General features: G+C 37.7%; 1 protein-coding gene across 6 annotated transcripts in view; it reads right to left on the bottom strand.

The window, feature by feature from the left end:
* TJP1 (tight junction protein 1) overlaps positions 1 to 27,011 on the bottom strand; it is a 242,759-nt gene that overhangs the window by 71,096 nt on the left and 144,652 nt on the right. For all 6 annotated transcript variants that reach the window (XM_039479941.2, XM_039479944.2, XM_039479939.2 and 3 more), the window contains one exon: positions 22,663 to 22,719. In XM_039479941.2, coding sequence (XP_039335875.2) covers positions 22,663 to 22,719 — 57 coding nt within the window. The remainder of the gene's footprint in view (positions 1 to 22,662; positions 22,720 to 27,011) is intronic.

The raw sequence follows: 27,011 nt of genomic DNA, 5'->3' as shown, positions 1-27,011 counted from the left end.
TGCTTGTGTTCAAGTCACCCTTATTTTACTTAATCATGGCCCCAAAGTGCACTAGTAGTGATGCTGGCAATTCGGATATGCCAAAGAGTTTCCTTTGAGAAGGTGAAAGTCCTCCACTTAATAGAAAAAAAAAATCATATGCTGAGGTTACTAAGATCTACAGGGAGAAGTTGTGGAGGAGGAAATTGTGAAGGAGGAAAAAGGAATTTGTGCTAGTTTTGCTGTCACACCTTAAACTGCAAGGGTTTGGCCAGAGTGCATGGTAAGTACTTATTTAAAATGGAAAAGGCATTAAACTTGTGAGTGGGTCATTAAACTTATGAGTGGAAGACAGGAACAGAAATGTGCTCCAATTAACAACAACATTGGGTTTGATACTATCCTTGAACTCAGGCATCCACTGGGGGAGCATATGCCCCATGGTTCAGAGGGGACTACTGTACACAAAACTGTGCGCTCATCATAATTCAAAAATAATATTCACATTTCAAAATAAAAGAAGGACTAAAATTTCAAAAATAAATTATTAGAGACAAATAACTATTAGTATGGCACTAGAAAACATAAAACAGACTACAGAAAAAATTCAAATAAATTTGAAAGCATAAATAAAACATAATTCCTTAAGGAAATATAGATGACCAAAATTGACTCTATATAAACAAAAAGCTTAAAACGGCGAATTTCTGGAGAAAAAGCAAAAAAATTTATGAGGGAATTATCCCACAAAAAGGCACTGGGCACAAATAATTTCACAGGGGAATCGTGCCAAAACATGCAATATCCAGACAGCCTCAATACAATGTATTGTTCCAGAACACTGATATAAAGGAAATCTTCTAGATTATTTTTATGAAGCAAGTATAATATTGACGGGGAAATCTGATAATTACTGTCCATAATAACCAATCCCCCAATTACAGCGCAACATAATTTATTTTTATCAGTGCAAAATACAAAATAAAAATAAGCAAACAAAAGCCAACATTACATAAATACTCCATGATAAAGAGATTTATTCTAGGAATGCAAGCTTAGTATATTAGGAAATCCACTGGTATAACACATCCTATTAATAAATCTAAAGAAAAAAATTATATGATTATCTCCAAGATCCTGAAAAAGCCTTTGACAAAATCTGACATTCACTGCTGAAGAGAAAAAAAAGTTGGTGGAAAAGCACTGTAACAAACCCTCTTGTTGTATGCTGCTTTTTGTTAAAGTACACAAAGAAAATTCAACTTTTCATACACATATACAGTGGTTGAAAAAGAGGAGTTACTGGCCGGGCGCTGTGGCTCAATCCTGTAATCCCAACACTTTGGGAGGCCGAGGCAGTGGGATCACAAGGTCAGGAGACTGACACCATCCTTGCTAACATGGTAAAACCCTGCTCTACTAAAATAACAAAAAATTAGCCAGGCACGGTGGCGTGCACCTGTAGTCCCAGCTACTTGGAAGGCTGAGGCAGGAGAATTGCTTGAATCTGGGAGGTGGACGTTTCAGTGAGCCGAGATTGCACCACTGCACTACAGCCTGAGTGACAGAGCGAGACTCTGTCTCAAAAGTTATTTTAGTAGATGTTTTAGGTAATTACGAATATTCACATTTGGTTTTATGCCAAAAACTTAATAAATGATAGTTTCCTAAAGGAAAGTAATAAAGCACAGTTTGAAACCATATCAATCAACTGTCTGTACTGATGCATGAATATCTACTGGCCTGTTTTACACTTTGAATGGGTATTTTACGTGTGTATAATTTTATTATAGCATGCCTTAGCCTTTTGGAAAATACTGGTTCCCTGAGTTAGGCAAGTCTTCCAAATGATGCCACATTTCACCACAAGGTGTATTTTAAAATCATGTGTTACTATCAAGTTCATCAAAAAAGTCTTTAAGTACTGAAAAGCAAATAAAAACTTCTCAAATTTTAATTTTTGTTTTAAAAATCAGTTTTCATTGTTAGCAACAAATACTATCAAGAATCGTTCTCCTTGAAGCAGCAAGGTATTCATTCATTTTGGAGAAAAACGTTTGTCAAATATTCAAGTATAGATAACCATACATTCCTTCAAGTAAACAATTGTTCCTTCAAGTCAAATTTTCTGCCTTCCATCCCCAACTGAATACACAGCTGCAATTCAAATAATCACACTAGCACTTTAGTACACGGCAGAAGTACTTTAGGCACGTTTCCCATCTGCATACCTAGACTACTGAAAATGTATGTACTCAAGGGTTGAAACATAATAAGACATAATTCTTACTGCTTCAAGTCATTCTTAAATAAAACTAAAATTTTTCTTTTAATCTATGAGTGTGTGACAATGACTGTTATTATAAGGTTTGGTGCCACTGCCTTGATTTGGGCTACAAAGCCCACAGTTTTAACCACCATTGTTTCTGAACCTTCACTCAAATAACAACACAGTGAAGAAGATAAGTAATACTTTCATATTGTTATAAAAACAGTTTTGCCCTTGAACCTAAAAAAGTTTTCAGGGACCTTCAGGCATCCACAGACCATACTTTTAAAATGTTGATATTAAGAACCACTTAAACATGAAGGAAGAAAAAATAAAACAAAATAAACACCCCAAAAAACAATGAAACAATTTACAAAAGATATGAGATGTTAAAACCTGCCCCCCAAAATGCAAATTAAAACCAAAGAACATCAAGAATAGAAAAAGTAAAGCATAACACAATTAAGAAAGGGGAGGCTAGGCCAGGTGCGGTGGCTCACGCCTGTAATCCCAGCACTTTGGGAGGCCGAGGTGGGCGGATCACGAGGCCCAGAGATCAAGACTATGCTGGCCAAAACAGTGAAACCCCGTCTCTACTAAAACATAAAAAATTAGCTGGGCGTGGTGGCGCACGTCTGTAGTCCCAGCTACTCGGGAGGCTGAGGCAGGAGAATTGCTTGAACCCGGGAGGCAGAGGTTGCAATGGGTGGAGGTTGAGCCACTGCCCTCCAGCCTGGCACCTGGCGACAGAATGAGACACTGTCTCCAAAAAAAAAAAAAAAAAAGGGGGGGGGGGGGAGGCTATAGCAAAACAGGCCGTCTACTACTGATGGGGACACAAACTGCTAGAACTACTCAGGAGAGGAATTTGGCAATACCCTAACAAAACTACAAATGTACTATCTTTTGACAGAGCACACTAGCTTCTAGAAAGTACCCCGAAGACAGATATACCTCTCTCACAATACAAAAATAACAAACACACATGGTTATTCATGGTAGATTGTTTGTAACTGCAAAATGCTGGAAAAAACCTAAACACCCCAGGCTTAGTAAAGGATTATCCTTAGTCTTTCGGAAAATACTTTTTTTCTCCTTCAAAGAGGTGGGGACTAATCTTTGAATTTAGTAATTTGAAAAATTATGTAATTTTACAGTATGGACTTACATCTTCTTTGGTAATTCTTTTTTTTCTTTTATAAGTTAAAAACATAAAAAAGAAATATCAAAGACATTAGGAAAAATAAACAAGGCAGGGGATGTGAGCATGCATTTTTAAAAATTACTTGTGTAAGTGTGTAGTTCAGGCCCCTCGTAGGGCAGGTATTCCTGCTACTGAGTGCTTACCACAGTTCCCTTAAGGAAGCCTGTGATTTCTTATCTGCCACGGCTAAAAATCACTTGGCAACAATTTCAAAACTGCTTGCTGATGCACGATCCTTAATCTATACCAATTAAGTAAAAGTGGAGGAGAAGAGTTGGCGGACTTAGAAAAAAAAAAAAAAAAAGTAGCTCCCAGGTGATTCTAACGAGCAGCCAGGAATCAGAGCCGCAGCTTTCACTGTTTTCTAAATACAAGATCAGTTCATCATAAATTTCAAAGGGTTCAACTCTTCCCCACCTTCTCTTCCTTCTACCTTCACAATTGTCTTATTTGGCCCTTTCAACAGACTTCTCACCTCCACTGCACTACAGATATTGGTAGAGCTGTCCCTCTAACACAAAGACCTATTCCAATAGAACCTTGCCCATAAGTACAAATTCCTTAGCATGCAATGCCTTTGAATACAACTCCAACTTGCTACCCAGCACCCCAGACTTTGCTCTAAACTCGCTTAAATACTGATTCCTGCTTAAGCAGATCATGCATTATCAAACTATGGTTTAACATCTCCTCTCTGCCTAGGATTTCTTTATCACCTCATCAATCTTGCAAGCTTCAAATCATCTTTCAAAACCCAGGTTCCATGTCATCTCATTCATAAAACCACCCTAGGCTTTCACAGGTGGCCTATCCTATAACCTGCTGGAGCACATGTACACACTTGTGCTACTTAACACAGCACTACAAGTAAGCTGGGTTATCAAGGCCCTATCCGGGAGAGAGTCACATATTTAAAACTGAAGGCTAACCTTATTAAGACCACCAAACTTAATCTGCCTTGCTTTTCATCACTTACTTCTAGTTGATCTATTTTAAAACCCCTACTACCAAGTGACATAGCAAAAACTCCCTCGGTCGCTACAGTAACGGTTGCTTGAAGTTATTTTCAGGAACCAGGAGGCAGATCTTGTCCACTTCAAGCTGATTGAGACCACCGACCCTTCAACTGGACCTACGTAAATGCCTGAAGAGAGGTGACCGTTTGATGTCAGAGAGCCAAAACCTCCTTCCTCAGATCATGAAGATTCTGCCATTTTTCAAACATGCATTCTATGAAGAGCTGTATAACTTGACTATATGTATGCAATCTCAACTCACTCACTTTTCCTTACCCCCAATCTCCCTTCCCCATACCTTGGAGAACCTTGGTGTGGGGAACATTCCCGTGTGAGACCCCTAAAAGGCGTGAGTCTCACTATACGGTGAGTTTGATCCCAAACACAGTTTCCTACTGGAGGCAGTCGAGCTATCCGGAAATATAGGAACTGAAAGATGAATGATCAGTTTCTAATATCAACCACAATATCGTTTCGGGCCTAAAACTATGCGTTGCTGCCGGCAACCAGTTCCTGCTTTTAACCTTTTTATGACTCTTTAAGAATAAGCCTTAAACCTTACCTGACTGCCTTGTACCCTAGATAATGGTTTAACTGTCAATATTTGCAAAGCAAAATGCCACCATAAGGGATGGCTTTGATTCCTGACTCAGAGATTCCTGAATGGGGAAGTTGAGTTAAGTTGAGTCAGGAGTAGACAAAGGAGAATCCGATTAAAAGATATTCTGATAAGCAAAACCAAAAAACCTTTTCACATCTCAGTTCTAAAACAAGGTCAAACCAGAGATACCTGCAGCCAGGAGGAATAATGTTTGGATGTAAACAAGTTTTGTGAATAATGTTTGGATGTAAACAAGCTTTGTGAATGTTTGGATGCAAACAAACTTTGTGATTACAGGAAATTCTGTTACTTTTTACAACCACTGATCGCATATCTGACTTCTCTATTGTATAGGCCATGTGAGGCATACATTTGCATTTCCTCTTACTATGACTAAACCAGAGCCAAGAAAGTGTATTTATTCCTGGCCTTTGACAAATAAAATCTGCTGTTTAGGCACAGCCTATCAGCCCTCCAGACGCCTGGCTTTCTCTCTCTCTGTCTTTATTAATTTTCCAGGCGCACTCCCTCTTCCAGGTATTGGGACCCTCTTGCAGGTCGAGAGACCCCCGGGCAGACGTGCCTACCCATCCCGGACGGTCCACGACACCTTGGTACTCTATTTCAAAAATATCCTTAAAATCCCATCTTTGGAGAGGTGGGTTTGAAATTTGTTCTCCCATCTCCTCATTTGGCAGTCTTGTGAGTAAAACCTTTTCTGTTTGACAAAACAAGTCACTGCAGTGACTGGCTTGTTAGTTGAATATATTCATTTACATCCTTCAGCTCAATGCAACCCTGCAGAAGCCTGACACAAAGTGGTTCACCAAGTTAGTGAACCTCAACAAGTATATGATTGATTATTCAATTTAATTTTAATTCCATTTCCCTTTACAGAGACTTTTTAAAAATTAGCACTTATTAGAGCACTAAAAACAGAATTCTGGAAAAATTAGCAGCAATGAGTGTAGGCATGAATGAATCTTCCTGAATAAAAACAGGCAGGTCAACTATATAACAAAGCAAGAATCCAACTGCAACATTTACAACAAAACTAGGGGGCCAATGTATCCCCCTTACAGTGCAAAATGCAACTAGGAGGGGATAAACACCCGGCTATGGAGACTTGCGTAGCCTGTGAAGCAAGCCATATTCTAAAACAAACAAGCAAACAAAATCCATGCCCCCTGCAAAAACGACAACAACAACAAACCCACCACCAATTACAGGTAAAAATGAGAAAAAGAAAATAATTGGAATCAAACCTTCTATAGCAGCAGTCCTCAACCTTTTTGGCACCAGGCACTGGTTTCTTTGAAGACAATGTTCTTCCCACAGACCGGCAGGTAGTGGAGAAGGTTTCAGGAAGATTCAAGCACATTACATTTATTGTGTACTTTATTTCTATTATGATTACATTGTAATGTATGGTGAAATAATCACACAACTCGCCACACTGTAGAATCAGTGGGAGCCCTGAGCTAGTTTACCTGCAACTGGATGGTCCCATCTGGGGACGATGGGAGACAGTGACAGTTCATCAGGCATTAGATCTTCCTGAGGAGTATGCAACCTAGATCCAATGCATGCATGGCTCACAACAGGGTTCACACGCCTATGAGAATCTAATGCCACCACTGATCCGACAGGAGGCAGCACTCAAGCAGTAATGTGAACAATGTGGGGGGACTGTAAACACAGGTGAAGTTTTGCTTACTTGCCTGCTGCTCACCTCTGGCTGTGTGGCTCAGTACAGGTCTATGGTCTGGGGGTTGGGAACCTCTGCTCTACAGAAAATTACTATATAATAGATACTGAGGAGCAAAGTAACATCCTGCGGACAATAAATGTATGCCTGAAAAGAATGCTTAAAGGGAGGGGATTAAAACTGTTACTAGCACGAGAAGATACAAGACGTGAAAGAATTAGAAAAAGAAATGAAGTGAAAGAATTCAAGACCAAATCTGAAATTTTAAAAAGTCATTTTAGATAGGAATATAAGACCAAAAAATATCTTAAAAAAAAAATAAATCAACCTAACATTCTAACATTAAATCAAGAATACATAGAACATTAACAACCTAACATCACAACAAAAAGAACTATAGGAACAAGAAAAAACCAACTCCAAAGCTAGCCGAAGACAAGAAATAACAAAAATCAGAGCTGAACTTAAGGAGCCAGACACAAAAAGCCATTCAAAAGACCAATGAATCCGGGAATTGTATTTTTGAAAAAAAAAATTCAGTAAGATAAACTATTAGCTAGATGAATAAAGAAGATGGAAGATCCAAATAAACACAATCAGGACAAAGGGGATAATGCCACTGACCCCACTGCAATACAAGCAACCATCAAAGAATACTGTGAACACCTCCATGCACACAAACTAGAAAATCTAGAAGAAATGGATAAATTCCTAGACAAATACACACTCCCAAGACTGAACCAGGAAGATACTGAATCCCTGAATATACCAGTAACAAGTACCAAAATTGAATCAGTAATAAATAGCCTACCAACTAAAAAAAAAACCCAGGACCAAATGAATTAGTAGCTGAATTCTACATGTACAAACAAGAGCTAGAACAATTCCTACTGAAACTATTACAAAAATTTAGAGGAACACCACCCGAACTCATTCTATGAGGCCGGCATTATCCTAATACCAAAACCTGGCAAAAGCACCACAAAAAAAGAAAATTTCAGGCAAATATATTTGATGTAAAAATCCTCAACAAAATACTAGCAAGCTGAATCCAACAGCATATCAAAAAGTGAATCCACCACAATCAAGTAGGCATTATCCCTGGGATGCAAGGTAGGTTCACCATATGCGAATCATTAAATGTGATTCACTACATAAACAGCTAAAGACAAAAACCACATGATTATCTCAACAAATGCAGAAAAGGCCTTCAATAAACTTCCAAATCCCTTCATGTTAAGAACGCTCAATAAACTAGGCATAGAAATTGAAGGAACACATATCAAAATAGAAGCTGTATATGACAAACCCACAGCCAACATCATACTGAATGGGCAAAAGCTGGAAACATTCACCTTGAGAACCAGCTCAAGACAAGGATGCCCTCTCTCAACACTCCTATTCAACACATTATTGGAAGTCCTCACCAGAGCAATCAGGCAAGAGAAAGAAAGAAAGAAAAGGCATCCAAATAAGAGAGGAAGTTAAACCATCCTTGTTTGCAGGTGACATAATTCTCTATCTAAAAGGTCCCACGGTCTTAGTGCAAAACCTTTTTAAGCTGATAAACAACTTCAACAAAGTTTCAGGATACAAAATCAATATACAAAAACAATTAGCATTATTATACACCAACAACAGCCAAGAGCCAAATCAGGAATGCAATTCATATGGAACCAAAAAAGAGCTCAAATAGACAAGACAATCCTAAGCAAAAAGAACAAAGCTGGAGGTATTATGTTACCCAACTTCAAACTAAACTACAGGACTACAGTGACCAAACAGCATGGTACTAGAAAAACAACAGACACACAGGTCAACAGAACATAACAGGGAGCCCAGAAGTAAGGTCACACACCTATGACCATCTGATCTTCAACAAAGCTGACAAAAACAAGCAATGGGGAAAGGACTCTTTATTCAATAAATGGTGTTGGTATAACTGGGAGCCGCATGCTGAAGACTGAAGCTGGAACCCTTCCTTATACCATACATAGAAATCAACTCAAGATGGATTAAAGACATCAATGTAAAACCCAAAACTATAAAAACCCTGGAAGACAACCCAGGCAACACCATTCTGGACATAGGAACTGGCAAAGATTTCATGTCAAAGATGCCAAAACCAATTGCAACGAAAGCAAAAATTGACAAATGGAATCTATTTAAACTAAAGAGCTTCGGCACAGCAAAAGAAACCCTCAAAAGAGTAAACCAACAACCTACAGAACATGAGAAAAGCATCTGCAAAATATGCAAAGGTCCAGTACCCAGTATCTATACGTAATTTTACAAGAAAAAAACAACCTCATTAGAAAGTGGGCAAGGACATGTACAGACACTTTTCAAAAGAAAACATATGTTGCCAACAATCTTATGAAAAAATGCTCAACATCAGTCATCATCGGACAAAGGCAAATCAAAACCACAATGAACAGCTGAGCACGGTGGCTCATGCCTGTAATCCCAGCACTTTGGGAGGCTGAGGCAGGTGGATTACATGAGGTCAGGAGTTCGAGGCCAGCCTGACTAATACAGTGAAACTATGTCGCTACTAAAAATCTCAGCTACTTGGGAGGCTGAGGCAGGGGAATTGTTTGAACCCAAGAGTGAAGGCTGCAGTGAGATAAGATCACACCACTGCACTCCAGCCTGGGAAACAAAAGCAAAAAAAAAAAAAAAAAAGCCAGATGAGATATCATCTCACACCTTTCAGAATGGCTAATATTAAAAAGTCAAAAAAATAACAGATGCTGGCAAGGCTGCAGAGAAAAGACTGCTTATACACTGTTGGGAAAAGCAGTATGGCAATTCCTCAAACAGCTAAAAAGAGAACTACCATTCGAGCCAGCAATCCCATTATTGGGTATATACCCAAGGTAAAAAAAATCGGTCTATCATAAAGACACATGCATATATATGTTCACTGCAGCACTATTCACAATAGCTAAGACCTAAATGTCCATCAATGGAAGACTGGATGAAAAAAAATGTAGTACAAGTATGCAGCTATAACAAAGAACGAGATCATGTCCTTTGCAAGGACATGGGTGGAACTGGAGGCCATCATCCTTAGCAAACTAACACAGGAACAGAAAACCAAACACTGCATGTTCTCACTTTTAAGTGGGAGCTAAACGATGAGAATACATGGACACAGAGGGAATACATTGGAGACTACCAGAGGGTGGACGGTGGCAGGTGGGAGAGGAGCAGAAAAGGTAACTATTTGGTACTAGACTTAGTAACAGGTGATGAAATAATCTGTAAATCAAACCCCCGTGACACAAGTTTACCTACATAACAAACCAGCACATGTACCCCTAAACCTGTAAGTTTTTAAATAATTAACATTAAAAAAAAAATGCAAGAGATTTTATCAAAAGGATTTCAGAGAACATTACAAACACTGAAGACAGGCAAATGAAACATGATACCTAGGAATAGTAGGAGTCCCTAAAGAAGCAAATAAGGGAAGAAAACAAATTTTTAAAAATGGAAAATAAAACACTTTCCTGATATTATTTTTGAAAAAAACTGAAAGTACTTACTGAAAAGAGTTTACATCATTATGAATATGTGAGTTATCTGAGAATATCAACTCAGGAGGATTAACACCAAAACTATATTTAAATGACTAAATTTTAAGAAAAAAGAAACAGCAAGTCAAGGACTTTATATCCAAAAAAAACTGACCTTCAAGTACAAAGAACACAGATAACCCAGTCAATATGCAAGAATACAGGAAATATTGTCTTTATGATCTCATCCTAAGGAATCTAATAAAGAGTAACATTCTGACCACCAAAATGACAAGAGACACACGAATAGGACGGCTGATAAGCATTACATATATACTGTACTTATTTATAATACCGACATTAACAGCTATATGATCTAGATATGGTAAAAACCATTTTGATACACAGAGAAATAAATGTTTACTGTTTCCAGTAATCAGAATTCACAGAGGTAGATTACTCTGAGGAAATAATACGCTCTCTGTACTGTATTAGAATTACTAAGAGACTATCATAGTACCCTCCAAAGGGATGTTCAAAGGAAAAGAAAATGCCATGTTTTCTCATCTATCTTTAACATAAAAATTGTGCAGGTCTACCAAGATAGTTCATTTAAAAAATATGTTTACATGAAAAATGTACAGGATAAATTTTAGCTTCTGGCCATGGAAGAAGGAGCATCAGATAGTTCATTTAAAAAATATGTTTACATGAAAAATGTACAGGATAAATTTTAGCTTCTGGCCATGGAAGAAGGAGCATCAAAGACTTACCGTATTTCAAGCTTTTGAAACCTTAAGCAGCCATGAGTAGCAGTAACTTCTGTGTTTACATTGCCTACGCCTGGCTAGGAAACTGAATTTATGTTAAACTTGGAAACAGGATCCTGGAATTTTTTCAGTTTTGTGTCCTGTTTTACTGGACACTAGCCATGCCCATTCCTTTATAGTTATGACTGCTTTTGCACTGAATAGTTTCAACAGGGACCTTGTGGTGCACAGAGTCAAGCTAGCCTTTCACAGAAAAGGTGTGCCCACGCGTGGGTTAAAGTATTTCTTGGTTGCTTAAAAAAAAAAAAAAAAAAATCCTGAAAACGGTTTCCATTTCAGAAATAATTGCTGAATTTCTTCTCCAAAGATTCCTCTCTGTTCCTACTGAATATGCCCAATTACCTACTTAAGGATTCCACTTGCTGCCTTTTATTTTATTCTTCCATTTTCCACACCAAACTCGTACAATCAGCTAACTTTTAACTTTCCTCACTAATTCTAGTCTTACTTTTCACCCCTTATTTTTTCCATCTAACCTTTCAACATTCAGTGGAACCTGTTCTAGCCATTTGTTTTTACAGTAATCACTGAGATGACAGAATACATATGTAAACCAGATGGAGTCTTAGCAATTGTCTACTCCAGCTCCCTTCTTACAGATGAAGTCAGAAGGTTTGGGTCCAGTGTGTCTCTATACTACTTGCCAATCATGACCTTATGTAAGACTTCCATAGACTTGAGTTCCCTCGGCTGAGTAAGAGAGATTTTAATTTTATCAACTTTAATATACTTTGATTCTATGGGGGTCCCAAGAGATGTTAAAGGCCTGTTCAAAATTAGTTAGTGGTAAGCCCAAACAGATTCAGAAGTCAAAAGACTCAAGCGTGCAGATTTTCTACCAACTTGGCAGTTCTCAAAATGTTGTTCAATTTTCTATGACTGTCAGACTGATTTGGTTTTTTGACACTGTGTTCCCTGGGTAATCAAATTGTGTGTGTCTTCCTGTTCATTCTTTTAGTTCTGATTCCCAAATTACAGTTTTCATTTCTCATTCCTGTTCTTTTCCTATTTTCAGCTCCTTATAGAATACCTCCAATTGTCCTTCTTTAAGACTGTCATTTTCCCTATAAAATGAGCCTCATCACTGATATTCTAAACAAACTTTGGCTCCTCCCTTGCCAAATTACCTACCCTTTATTTTATTCACTTTATTGCATGTATGGAGACCCCTTCGTGTAGTTAATGTGAATTACTTGAGTTCTTAATTTCAGAAATGATGTTCCATAAACTTTTTATTTTTTAAGAGACAGGGTCTCACTCTGTTGCCCAGGCTGGAGTGCACTGGTGCAATCATAGCGCACTGTAACCTCAAACTCCTGGGTACAAGAGATCCTCTCACCTTAGCCTCCTGAAGTAACTGGGACTACAGGTGTACACCACATGCCTGGCTAAGAATGCTTGTGCATGTGTGTGTGTGTGTGTGTGTGTGAAAACAGGGTCTCACTGCTTGTGTGTGTGTGTGTGTGTGTGTGTGTGTGTGTGTGTGTATAAACAGGGTCTCAACTATGTTGCCTTTGCTGGTCTTGAACACCTGGCCTAGAATGATGCTCCCACCTTGGTCTCCCAAAGCACTGGAATTACAGGGGTGAGCCCCTGTGCCAGCCACATTTACAAGCTGTAAATTAGGAAAGAGCTCTGCATGCTGAGTCCAAACCTGAGTTCTAGTTCTAGCTCTTAAGGGGCATTTTACTAGACCTTTCTGAGACTCCACTTACTTTACCTGGTTATTAACACCTAATTCACAGACAATAATAATGAAGGATCTGAAAAAGTTGTAATGCACTCTGTAAGTGCAAACAATAGCCTTCTACCAGATAAAGGGATTATATATTAGATTTCATGCTTGCTTCAGCTTAAATACTTATATCTATCAGAGAGCAGTTTGGAGCTGCTTGACAGGTAAGTAAAATTCCTTTTATCACTTTACTGATACGTAATTCACATATCATAAATTCACGCTTTAAAGTGCATGATTCAATGGTTTTTAGTATGTTCACAGTTGTAACCATCACCGGTTACAGATGGTGCCAGGACAGCTGGTTAACCACATGCAAAACAATGAATCTGGACTCCTACCTCACAACATTGACAAAATTAAGTTTAAAGAACTAGGTCTAAGAGCTTAAACTCTAAACCTTTGAAGAAAACACAGGAATAAATCTTCATGACCTGGGTTAGGCAATGGTTTATTGAATACGATGTCAAAAAGTATAAGCAACAAAAAAGAAAATGGATACATTGGACTCCATCAAAATTTTGTAGTATTTTCATCGCCCTAAAAAGAAACTCCCTACCCTTTCACCATCATCTCTCAATCCCTCAGCCTCAGCAACCACTAACATAACTCTCTATTCACCTACACTGAATACTTCATATAAGTGGAATCATACAATATATGTTCCTAATTTATGACTGGCATTTTCACTTAGCATAATGTTTTCAAGGTTCATCAATGCTGTAGCATGCATCAGTACTTCTTTTTATTGCTAAATAATATTCGATTCTATGAATATATCATAATTTGTTTATATTATTCATCAGCTAGTAGCCAGATCTATTATGAATAATGGTGCCATGAACACTCATGTATAACCTATTATGTACACATTTGGCTTCCTTTCTCTCGGAGGTATACCTATGAGTAACTCTCCAGCTGTTTTCATCAGCGGCTGCACCACTTTACGGTCCCATCAGCGATGTGCAAAGGTTTTTATTCATCCACATCCTTGCCAACATTTATTGTCTTTGTGATTACAGCCGTCCTAGTGGGTGTGAAGGGGTATTTCACTATGCTTTTTGATATACAGTTCCTTGAAGGCTAATGATATTGAATATCTTTTTATGCGTTTACTGCACATTCATACATCTTCTTTGAGGAAATATGTATTCAAATCAGTTGCTATTTTCCAACAGATTTGTCTTTTTATTGTTCACTTATAAAAGTTCCTTATATATTCCAGAAACAAATCCCTTACAAGACATGATTTGCAAGTGTATTTTCCCATTCTGTGGAATATCTTCTCACTTTCTTGATGGTGTCCTTTGAAGCTTAAGTTTCTACTTTTGACAGGGTCCAATATATCTCTTTTCCCTTTTGTTGCTTACGCTTTTGACATCATCCACGTCATGAATAATTATCCCTATGTTTTCTTCAAAGAGGTTTCGAGTTTAAGCTTTTATACTTACACCTATGGTTCATTTAAACTTAATTTTTGTAAATGTTGTGAGGTAGGGGTTCAAATTCTTTATTTTGCATGTGGTTAACGAGCTGTCCTGGCACTGCCTATTAATGACTGTTATTCCCTCCAGTGCATTGCCTTGGAACCCTTGTCCCAAGTTTATCTTTTATGCAATCACCTCCTTAGTTCAAACACTCACTAGCTCACCCTTAAAATTATCTCCTGAGTAGTTTCCTTGCTTTCAACAGTATATTTTGTATACTTTAGTATATAAATACTCATTTAATCATTTACATCAGGCATCCCCAAACTGCGGCCCCCTGAGGCCATTTATCCAGCCCCCCACAGCACTTCAGGAAGGGGCACCTCCTTCATGGGTGGTCAGTGAGAGGAGCACAGTATGTGGCGGCCCTCCAACGGTCTGAGGGACAGTGAACTGGCCCCCTGTGTAAAAAGTTTGGGGACGCCTGATTTACATAGTTCTATTTTAGAAAATGAAAAAGCAAAGTAACAATAAGCAACTAGTTCCTGAGGAATCTACTTCATTTCTCTAAGAGTTAGAAAAATGTATTCATTTTCTAAAGGAGAGTACCTGAAAGCTGAAAAGATGTGGGTGTGTTACAGTAGCAGGAGAGGTGAACACAGGACCCTCCGGATGCAGTTATGCTCTGAAACTATACACCTACACTAACATGATAAGCATTGGACATGTGACTATTAAGCACTTCAAATATGGCTAGTGTTACCTGAAAAGTACTAACGTTGAAAAATGAACAATTTCGTAAGACTCAATTGACAATTTTTAAACTTACCACATGTTGAAATAACATTTTCTACATACTAAGTTAAATAAGACCTAATACAAAGTTAGTTTCACCGCCGTTTTACAGTTTTCAACAGGAAGACTAAAAAACTTAAATTTACATATGTGGTTTATATTACACTGCTGGGCACTGGGCAGCACTGGACAGTGTTGTTGTATACCTCCCAAGAGTGACTTTGCTTGATATGGTTGGTGTCCTTAAATTTTACTGGGCGTAACTAGGTACCAAGCATTAAGGGGATAGAAAACTGACTAAGATTTCCAACCCTTGTGAAAGTTATAATGCAGTAGGAGATGGGGTAAACAACTATCTGAGGTACATATTCACCTGTCACTGAGGACCAGCAGAGAGATCAGAATCCATGAGGAGGCAAATTCTGCCTGTTTTTTTGTTTTTTTAAAATATAATTGCAGGGTCTAGAACAGTGCAACAGTGCTTGGTATACAATGGACAAAAAATTATTTAGCCTTTAAGAATAAATAGGGTTTAAATGGTTTCTAGAAATGTTAAGTTGAAGGAAGTACCCTCTAGGAAAAGAAATGAAAGAATGAAGTATATTATATATTATTCCAGACAGTAAATAGCAGAAAATGTTAGGTTTTCCTCATTTAAATGGCTTTTTTATAACATTACCTCCTGCTTTCATAAAATTGACTGTCAGATGTCAAAGAATATATATTTGTCCTTATTTGGCAATAGAGAATATCTATACTCCAGGTTTGCCAAAAGAATATAGTTTCAAATTATCCCCTTCACTTACTACCATTGCCAAAAGCCCCCTTGTCAGCCTCAGAGAGAACAAGCTTTCTCATTCCTCTGTGTTTCTTAAAAGTGGGATGCCAAAGGCCATATCCCTCCACTACAAACTGAAGCCTATTTAAAATACATATCATAGGTCCCAGCCCAAACTGAACCAGAATCTCTGGTGGGTAGGGACTGCCCAGTTGATCCCTCTTTACAGGAAAACATGGAGAGCCACTGCTCTAATCAGTGGTCGGCACACTGTGACCCACAGTTGGAACACGCCCACACTCATTTCTTTATCTGTTGTCTATGGTTACTTCTACCATACAACTACAGTTTTGACAGAGATTTACGGTCTGCAAGTCCTAAAATATTTCTTTACTATCTGGCTGTTTATATAAATACTCGGCTGACCCTGATCTAGATAGTCTAAATTTTATTCTGCATCATCTTAGAACACGAAAGGACTGAGACAATTGAAAATACTGTTCTGTAGCCTCAGAGAAAGAAGTCAATTAAGTTATGCTTTGGCATAACTCTCAGCTGGCTTTTTCCTTGTACAAAGATTTTTTAATGTTTTTATTTTTAATTATTAAATAATAGTTATGTATTTATAGGATACATGTTACATATTTTGATACAAGTATATAATGTGTAATGATTAAATCAGGGTAACTGGGATATCCATAACCTCAAGCATTTACCATTTCTTTGTTGTTAGGAACATTCCAATTTCACTCTTAGAGTTACTTTGAAATATACAATAAATTAGCAATAGTCATCCTATTGTGCTACCAAACACTGTATCTTACTCCTTCTAATTGTATTTTTGCACCGATTAACCAAGTCTTTTCTATCCCCACTACCCTTCCTAGTCTCTGGTAACTATCATTCTACTCTGTCTCCATGAGTTCAATTTTTTTTTTTTAAGTTCCCACGAGTGAGAATATGTGATACTTGTCTTTTTGTGCATGGCTTATTTCACTTGTTTTCTAGTCCTGTTCATGTTGTTGCAAATGATAGGATTTCATTCTTTTTTATGGCTGAGTAATATTCCATGGAGTGCAGTTACATTTCTTTATCCTTTCATCAAGTGATAGACACTTATGTTGATTCTGTATCCTGGCTATCACAAATAATGCTGCAATAAACATGGGACTGCAGTTATCTCTTTGACATGCTGATTTCCTTTCTTTTGGACAAATACTCAGCAGTGGAATCACTGGATCATATGGTTGTACTATTTTTAGTTTTCTGAGGAGCCTCCACACCATTTTTCATAGTGACTGTGCTAGTTTACATTCCTATCAACAACATGTAAGAGTCCTCGTTTTTTCTGCATCCTCAGTAGCATTTGTTATTGCCTGTCTTTTTGATAAAAGCCATTTTAACTGGGGTGAGATTTTAGTTTTGATTAGTATTTCTCTGATTAGTGTTGACCATTTTTTCATATACCTGTTGACCATTTACCCGTATGCCTTCTTTTGAGAAATGTCTATTCAGCTCTTGTGCTTTAAGATCTTTTGACCATTTTTAAATTGGATTTCTATTTCCTATTGAGTTGTTTCAGCTCCTTATATATTCTGGTTATTATCTCTTGTCAGATGGTAGTTTGCCAATATTTTCTCCCATTCTGTGGGTTACTTTTTCATTCTGTTGACTGTTTGCTGAGCAGCAGCTTTGAGTGTGACATGATCCCATCGTCCATTTTGCTTTGGTTGCCTGTACTCTGGAGGTCTAACTCAAGAAACCTTAGCCCAAACCAATGATCTTCAGTGTTTCCCAATGCTTTCTTCTAGTAGTTTCTTAACTTCCATTGTTTAATCCATTTTGATTTGTTTTGGTATATGGAAAGAGAGAGCGGTCCAGTTTCATTCTCCTGGATGTGGATGACCAGTTTTCCCAGCACCATTTATTGCAGACTGTCCTTTCCCCAATGTTCTTGGTGACTTTGTTGAAAATGAGTTGACTGTAAATGTGTGGATTTATTTCTGGGCTATTTTGTTCCATTGGTCTATGTGCCTGTTTTTATGACAGCACCATGCTATAGCTCTGGTGTATAATTTGAAGTCACGTAATGTATGCAATGTGATTCCTTCAGTTTTGTTCTTTTTGCCTAGGATTGCTTTGGCTACTCTGGATCTTTATGGTTCCATGGAAATTTCAGGATTGTTTTTCCAAACCCAAAACATTCCTTTGTGAAGACTGTCACTGGTGTTTTGACATAGGTTGCACCGAATTTGTAAATTCCTTTGGGTAGTGTGGACATTTTAACAATACTGATTCCAACAATACTGAATTCGTGATCATGGAGTATTTTTCCACTTTTTTCATGTCATCTTTATAATATCTTTCATCAGTGCTTTTTAGTTTTCATTGTAGAAATCTTTCACTTCTTTGGTTAAGTTTATTCCTAGGCATTTTATTTTTTTTGTAACTACTGTAAACAAGAGTATTTTCTTGGTTTATTTTCCAGATTGTTTGCTCTTGGCATACAGAAATACTGATTTTTATATATTGATTTTGTATCCTGCAATTTTAACTAAACCTCAGTTCTAACAGTTTTCTGGAAGAGTCCTGAGTTTTTTCTAAATTTAAGATACTACTGTCTGTAAACAAGGATAATCCAACTTTTTCCTTTCCAATTTGGATGCCTTTTCTTTCCTTTTCCTGTTTCACTGCCCTGGCTAGGACTTCCAGTACCACATTGAAGAAAAGTAGTGAAAGTGGGCATCCTTGCCTTCTTCCAGATCTTACAGGAAGGAGAGGCCTTCAAATTTCCCCCCATGATACTAGCTGTGACTTTTATTGTGCTGAGGCATGTTCCTTCTACATGCAGTTGAGTTTTTATCATGAAGGGCTGAATTTTGTTGAATGCTTTTTTGGCATCTATAGAAATGGACATATGGTTTTTGTCCTGCATTCTTTTTATGTAATGTATTGCACTTGCAGATTTGAATATGCATTAGGTCGTTCACACACTGCTATAAAGAAATACCTGAGACTGAGTAATGTATTTTAAAAAAGAGGTTTCACTGCCTCAGGATTCTTGAGACTGTACAGCAAGCATGACAGCATCTGTTTGGTTTCTGGGGAGATCTCAGGAAACGCATAATCAGGGCAGAAGGCAAAGAGGGAACAAACACATCACATGGCGGGTAGAGGGGCAGCGAGGGGGGAGGTTTAAACAATCAGATCTGGCAAGAACTCACTCAGTACAAAGTAGCAAGGGGAGATGGTGCTAAACCATTCATGAGAACTCCACTCCCACGATCCAACCACCTCCCACTAGGCCCCTCCTCCAACACTGGGTATTACAATTCAACATGAGATTTGGGCAGGGGCACAGACACAAACCACATCAGAATATGTTGAGCCATCCTTGCATCTCTGGGATGAATCCCACTTGATTACAATGAATGATCTTTTAAATATGTAGTTGAATTTGGTTTGAGGATTCTGCATCTCTATTCAAAGACATTGGCCGAGGGAGGGAGGGAGGGAAGAAGGGAGGGAAGGAGAGGGAGACAGAGAGAGAGAGAGAGAGAGAGAGAGAGAGAGAGAGAGAGAGAGAGAGTGTGTGTGTGTGTGTGTGTGTGTCTGTCTGTCTGTGTCTGGTTTTGGTACCACAGAAATACTGGCCTTGTAAAACTTTTTGGAATCGTTTGAGTATGACTGATAATAGTTCTTCTTCAAATAAATGTTTGCTAGAATTCAGTGAAGCCATCAGGTCCTGGGCTTTTCTATGATGGGAGACATTTTATTGCTGCTTGCGCCGAAAAGATTTTTTTTTTGAGATCGAATTTTGCTCTTGTTGTCCAGACTGGAGTGCAGTGGCATGATCTCAGCTCACTGCAACCTCCACCTCCCAGGTTAAAGCGATTCTCCTATCTCAGCCTCCTCCCAAGTAGCTGGAATTACAGGTGCTCACCACCTCATCTGGCTAATTTTTTAAATTTTTACAAGAGACGGGTTTCGCCATGTTGGCCAACCTGGCTCAAAAACTCCCTACCTCAGGTGATCCACCAGCTTCGGCCTCCCAAAGTGTTTGGATTACAGGTGTTAATCACTGAGCCCAGCCTTTTTATTTTTTAAATCTGACAATAAAGACTGAGTATCCTTAAGCCGGGCGCAGTGGCTCAAGCCTGTAATCCCAGCACTTTGGGAGGCCGAGGCGGGAGGATCATGAGGTCGAGAGATCGAGACCATCCTGGTCAACATGGTGAAACCCCGTCTCTACTAAAAATACAAAAAATTAGCTGGGCATGGTGGCACGTGCCTGTAATCCCAGCTACTCAGGAGACTGAGGCAGGAGAATTGCTTGAACCCAGGAGGCGGAGGATGCGGTGAGCTGAGATCGCGCCATTGCACTCCAGCCTGGGTAACAAGAGCGAAACTCCGTCCCAAAAAAAAAAAAAAAAGATGGAGTATCCTTTACCTGAAATGCTTGGGACCAGAAGTGTTTCAGATTTTCAATGTTTTGTATTTGGGAAAGTCTGCATTATACTTATCAGTTGGGAATCCTTAATCTAAAAATCCAAAATCCAAAACGTTCCCATGAGCATTTCCTTTAATCATGATGTCATCACTCAAAAAGTTTTTAATTTTGGCGCATTTTAGATTTCAGATTTGGGATGCTCAACCCATATCAAGTACTGATGAGGACAGAGAACAACTGCAGCTCTTATACCCTGCCAGTGGTGGTACTAGATGGTACAGACAGTTTGACAATTTCTTTAAAACTTAAAACAATTGCCATGGGACCCACAGCAAGTCTTTTCCTAAGTACTAACACAAAAGAAATAAAAAGTTATGTTCATACAAAAACCTGTACACTAAGGCAAGTTTGTTCATAATCACTGGAAACTGTAAAACCCAAATATACCACAACTGGAGAATGAATACACTATTATACATTCATACAATGAAATGCTACAAGAAGAAATCAACTACTGGTATCGGTAACGTCATGGAGAAATCCTAAATGCATTCTAAGTCTAAGAAAAGGGTACATACTGTATGAGTCCATTTACATGACATTCTAGAAAAGGCAAAAACGTACAAAAAGAAACCATATTATTGGTTAAGTGGAGGTGAGGAAACCGGGCTGATTAGAAATAGGTGTAAGGAAAAGTTTTAGTGTGATAAAGTTGTCTTGTATTTTTAAAATTGTGGCGGTTATATGATTGTATATGCTTGTCAAAACTCACAACTGCACACTAAGGGTAAATTCTACTATATGTAAATTATACCAATAAAAACAATAGAAGTCTGAATAAAAATAAAGGTAATGTGATAAAAATAATACCACGTTACTGGTATCACCACCAGTCAGTCATAAGAAGTTATCTTAAATGTTTAATCATATGTATCTGATTTAAATATGCTACCCATCAATACATTTGAAACAAAGGAAGGTCACATGAGAGGTTTATGAAAGTCAAGGTTATTCTTTAATTATTTCCTTCACCATTTAATGAGACATTAAAAAGTTGACTGTATCTTACCTGAAAACCCACTATTTTTTACTTTTTTTAAATTTTATTTTACTTTTTTTTTATTATCTACTCTGCAGATCCAAACATTCATGAGATAATCAGAGGCAGAGTCCAGGAACATGATTCTTTGCCCTTTCCATATTCCTAATAATGGATACAACTGGTAGAAACAGTAAGTGTAAAGTGTAAGGTGAATATTTAAATATTCTCTCTTTCCATACATTCTCTAAGAAAGTGAGTAATCAGGAGATTCAGCTCTCTTGAAAGAGAGGAAAGAGAATTTTTGAGAGGCATTTAACTTTACAAATTGGTAAAGCAGGACTGTTATCAATTTGTTCCATTTTAAGTATGTGAAAATCAAGGCTTTCAAAGGTGACTGAATCACTTCCCCATTTCTTTCTTTCTTTTTTTGAGACAGAGTCTTGCTCTATTGTCAGACGCCAGGCTGGAGGGCAGTGGCGCTAGCTCAGCTTACTGCAACCTCTGCCTCCTAGGTTCAAGCAATGCTCCTGCCTCAGCCTCCCAAGTAGCTAGGACTACAGGTGCATGCCACCACACCCAGCTATTTTTTTTTTTTTTTTTTTTTTTTAGTAGAGACAGGGTTTCACCATGTTGGCCAGGATGGTCTCGATCTCTTGACCTCATGATCTGCCTGCCTCGGCCTCCCAAAGTGCTAGGATTACAGGCGTGAGTCACCATGCCCAGCCCACTTCCCCAATTCTAAAGCAAGAGAAAGGTAGAACTAGAATTCAAACTGACAGCAGTCTCACTTCTGACAAAGTTCTTACTCCTACCAAGTAAGAAATCATCTCTTACTGCTACTCATCCCCCTTCTCACATCTGCAATTGTTTAAGCAACAGCTTGGGTCAACATGTTTGAAATCAATTAAGAGTCTTTTAGGATTTTATTATGCATACAATCTGGTTTAATTTTAAACCTCACTCCCACAATGCATGCATATATACTCAGAAAGGTTGAAACAGTTTATCATAATTTATACTAACATACATAGAGTCCTTTATCTGATCACTCAAAATTTTAAAAAGCAAATCACTTACTTTTTAAGTCAGGAATAAAAACAGCAAATATACAAAAGGATATATGAAAAAGTAATGATGCTCACTTTTGACCTTAATACGAAATTATTTTAACTCTAACTTTAAACAAAAGAATACAGAAAAAGTTTCACCCTTCCTCTGGCTTCCTGACATCTGGCTTTCCTCTATTGTTTTCAAAGCTGCCAGTATCCTGAGTTATACACAGATTATTTACTGCAACACAAACTTACCCTGTGAAGTGTCACTGTATGTTGTTCCCATATAGCTGTTTCCTCCATTGCTGTGCTCTGATAAAGGAAAAGAAAAACAAATCATTTACCTCTTAAGAAAATGTCCTTAATTAGGTGAGCAAGAACATCAGGTTAACAATTCAGCACACTGAAATACCAAAATTCACACTGTTAATATTAGAGATACTCTGAACGGACCTTAATAATTATGGAAAGTTTTCTGTTTGCTTTTAAGAGACAGGAAACTACACACAGGAACTTCCTTTGTTTTTAACTTAATTTGGACAGCTGCTCTATATTCACTTCATGCAAGCTGAAATCAGTATTCTAGCTAATTCTGCAACTTTATACTTAACACTAGATAGAAAAGAATAAAAGTTGGGGTCGTATTATCTTAAAATATCTAATACATGTAAACATTTAAAAGCATCTCCTATGTTTTATAGGGGAAGGGAAAGTTAAATACCTCTAAACACAGTAATTATAAATATACGTGTTACAGGAAAACAGATAAAACCACTGATAAGTTTTGGCAAATGGCTGCTTTAATGTCACAAACACGACTGCTCTACCTACTTTCAGTTTTGCTGCAGAATTACTTTCTCAAGCTTCATTTATCACCAAAAGAGAACAGCTTTTCCAGTATATGTATTAACACACATGTAGACAAACACAACATGAAACAAAAAAGAACAAGCTCCCAAACTCCCCAAAGAATCATCATAAAATAAGTGTTACGAGGTCCAATTACGTCCCTACCCAAATTATAGTGTACTTCAGTTTCACCTCCTGTCATGAACCTCTCACTAGAGAGGAAAATAAATCATTATCTAAGGCAGGGATGTCCAATATTTTGGCATCCCTGGGCCACAATGAAAGAATTGTCTTGGGCCACACATAAAATACACTAACACTAATGAAAGCCGATAAGCTTAAAAAAAAAAAAAAAGGCAAAAAAACACCTCATAATGTTTTGAGAAAATTTACAAATTTGTGTTGGGCCACATGCAACCCATGGACCACAGTTTAGAAAAGCTTATCTAAGGAATTAGCAGTAAATAATTCAAAATAATTTTTATATGGGGTTAATTATTCTTAGAGGCTTAAAATATTTCACTCTCTCTGAATGCTACCATTTTATGAAACTGGGACTCCTAAAATGTATTTACGAGTAAATTTTTAAAAGATTCTTCAGCATTATCAAAAGGTAGAGTAGAAAGGGAGAAGGCTAAGCATGACATTCTCAAACCACTAGTCACCCATTACTATAAATGCCTATTTCCTAAGTGAGGCCTGTCTTCTCATAAACTATTGTTATAAGCATCCTGAGAATATGCCTAACAAGGTGCCATGGGCTCATTTCTCCTTTCTCACAGTGACTTTAATTGAAGATTAATGCCATTTTAGAAAGTAAGTCCCTATAAAGAAAGCCTGCTTCCCTAAATTCAAAGCAACTAGATTAACTCTCCTGCCAGATGAATGAGAGAGGAGAGAGAAAGGATCTCTCTGTTCGTCCCCATAGAGAAGAACTGCCAACCTCACCAGCATTTTGTTTCAATCTTCCAGTCAAGAGCAACAAAACCTCCCTTTAATGAGACCTCCACTGGAAACAAAGATTTTGGTTTTTTTTAAACAAACACTGACTGGGATAATGCATTAAAAAAAAAATTCTTCCATCAATGAGAAGCAACAAAATCAGCTAAACATCAACAGTCCCACTGAAGTATACATGATAAAACGTATCTGCAGCAGTTGCCAGTTTGTCCAATCTCAGCTGATATTAAGAATGACAACTGCTTGCACAGCTCTCAGCTCATCTTTTCTTGATCTATTTCATTAACCAGTGACACTGCTTTACTGCCTTTTTCATCCTTTTCCTATCAGTCCAAAACGGAAGTGATGTGCTAACATGCACTTACTCTCCCTGATACTCTTTGGTATGAAACAGTTAATCATCCTCTCTAAGGTCTTAATGAACCCACACTTTTCCATTTTGTAAGAGGATGTTAATCAAATGGGAAAATTTATTTAACATTCAGGAGACAGCAGGTTGCAAAACAGCATGTACATTGTCATCCTAATTTTGTTTAGACATTAGTAGGGAACAAAGGCTGAAAGGATAAACAAAATGTTAACACTGTTTATCATCTTCAAAGGAAAGGGATTGTGGGTGACATTTTTCTATCAGGTGTTTTATCTTCCTGCTTTCTTTTCTCCATTCCCAATCAGAACAAACTGGCAATGTATTTTAAACCATATTCACCAAATCCCATTCCTACTTGACATTTCAAATACAGACAGTCCCTGGACTTCCGATGAGCCAACTTGTTTTTTGACTTTACAATGGTACCCATACAATTATTGCTTTTCACTTCCACTACAGCATTCAAAAAATTATATGAGATATTTAACACTTTACTGTTAAATAAGCTTTTGTGTTAGATAATTTTGCCCAACTATATACTAACGTAAGTGTTCTGAGCATGATTAAGGCAGGCAAGGCTAAGCTTATGACACTGGGTAGGTGGGGTGTATTAAATCCCTTTTTGACTTAAAAGTATTTTCAACTTACGATGAGTTTAATGAGGACACAGCTCTAAGTGAGCTGAGAAGCATCTGTATCTGTTTTTCACTTGGTTTTTAGGAAAATCAAATAATGCTTAAGAGGATTGCTGTTCTTATTTTTAAAAAGTTTATTCTCCTGTTAGTAAAGAATCTATACATTAAGGCCTTAATGTACAGTCTCCAGGAGGAGCACAAGAAGAGAAACTTACTTTGTGCAAGGGGGAAAACTAAAATACTAAAACATAATTGCTCTCACCATTCCACATTAAAATCCTATCGTTTTTCTTTGGATGAACTGGAAAAGTACATATCTCAACAAACTTCTCTGTTAAATATTAAAGACAGCTTGATTTAGCGGAAGGGAAGACCTGCGTGGAAGAAAGTAATTGAGAATGAAACATCAAAAGAAGTAAAGAAGTGGTTAGACTCTTGACCAGCCACTAAACCAACTTAATCCATAATGTAAGTGAGTGACTAGGTTTTACCACTCCTTATCTTATAAAGAAAAAAAAAAGAAAAAATATATATTCCTAGTTTAAATCATAGAACATGTCATCTCTCTCCATTCTCTAGCCTTTCATTTGCTCCCGTGGCAAAAGCAATAAATTCTATCTATGGTTGTTTATGTAATCAGGCAATCCTGATGAAGAGTTCTGAATGAACTGAGGAATGCACAGATGAACAAACGCATAAATATATAATAATGCAAACAGAGCAAAATGATAATGGTAGAATCTTAGTGGTTGGTATTCAGGTATCCATGGTAAACTTCTTTCAATTTTGTTATGTATTTGAAAGTGATTAGAATAAAATGCTGTGGGAAAACAAAGAAATCCTTCTAGTAAATCATTCAGAAATCAAAGCTAAAATTAATATAAAACATTTTTAGTACCAGTAAATTTATTAACCACTATTTTCATGAGCATTCCAAAAAGAAAAAATGTTCACTAATGACTGAGAATTTTGATTCTTTTGAAAAGTGAGAAGCGGGAGGATCCTTTGGAAGAATACCTAAGAAACACACAACTTCTGGGGTGGAGAAATGAAAAGCAGGTGGGAGGAGTCTCAGTTTTCACTGGGAGCCCTTGGCACTCTTTTTACTGGAAGCCCTTTGCACTTTTAGTCACATTCATCTACTACTTATCAAATTGTAATTTTTATCATTTAAAAAATGCAGAAGGATTTGGGAGACTGAGGCTGGTGGATCACTGGAGGTCAGGAATTTGACACCAGTCTGTTCAACATGGTGAAACCCTGTCTCTACTAAAAATACAAAAATTAGCCGAGCATGATGGCACACGCCTGTGATCCCAGCTATTTGGGAGGCTGAGGCAGGAGAATCACTTGAACCTGGGATACCAAGGTTGCAGTGAACCAAGATCGCACCATTGCACTCCAGACTGGGTGACAAAAGCAAAATTCCATCTTAAAAAAAAAAATGCAGAAGGAATAATTGCATAACTTGCACAAAAAGCTTCTGGTGAATTACCAGTCTCGGGCTCATTTTGGCTTGTAGGAGAACAAGGGGAAAAAGTATTATTCCTCTAAGCGTGATTCTAGCACTACATCACTCCCTAGTAACTCAGAAAGATGTTGGTAAACAGGAAACAAACTAAACCAAGCATAAGAAGACAAGAGCCCAAATGTATCTCAACTAGAAATGTGATCTTAGTTTTCCTCACCTATAAAATTAGGGAACTGGATGAAATTGTATCAAATGAAAAGACCTTTCTAGCTCCAAAATTCTGTTAGACTATAATTCCAATGAACAGCCTACAAATTCA

This window comes from Saimiri boliviensis, chromosome 5 (genome assembly GCF_048565385.1).
Source record: "Saimiri boliviensis isolate mSaiBol1 chromosome 5, mSaiBol1.pri, whole genome shotgun sequence".
Taxonomy (NCBI): domain Eukaryota; kingdom Metazoa; phylum Chordata; class Mammalia; order Primates; family Cebidae; genus Saimiri; species Saimiri boliviensis.
Note: the sequence above shows the minus strand (reverse complement) of the source record. Positions and strands in the feature narration are given on the sequence as shown.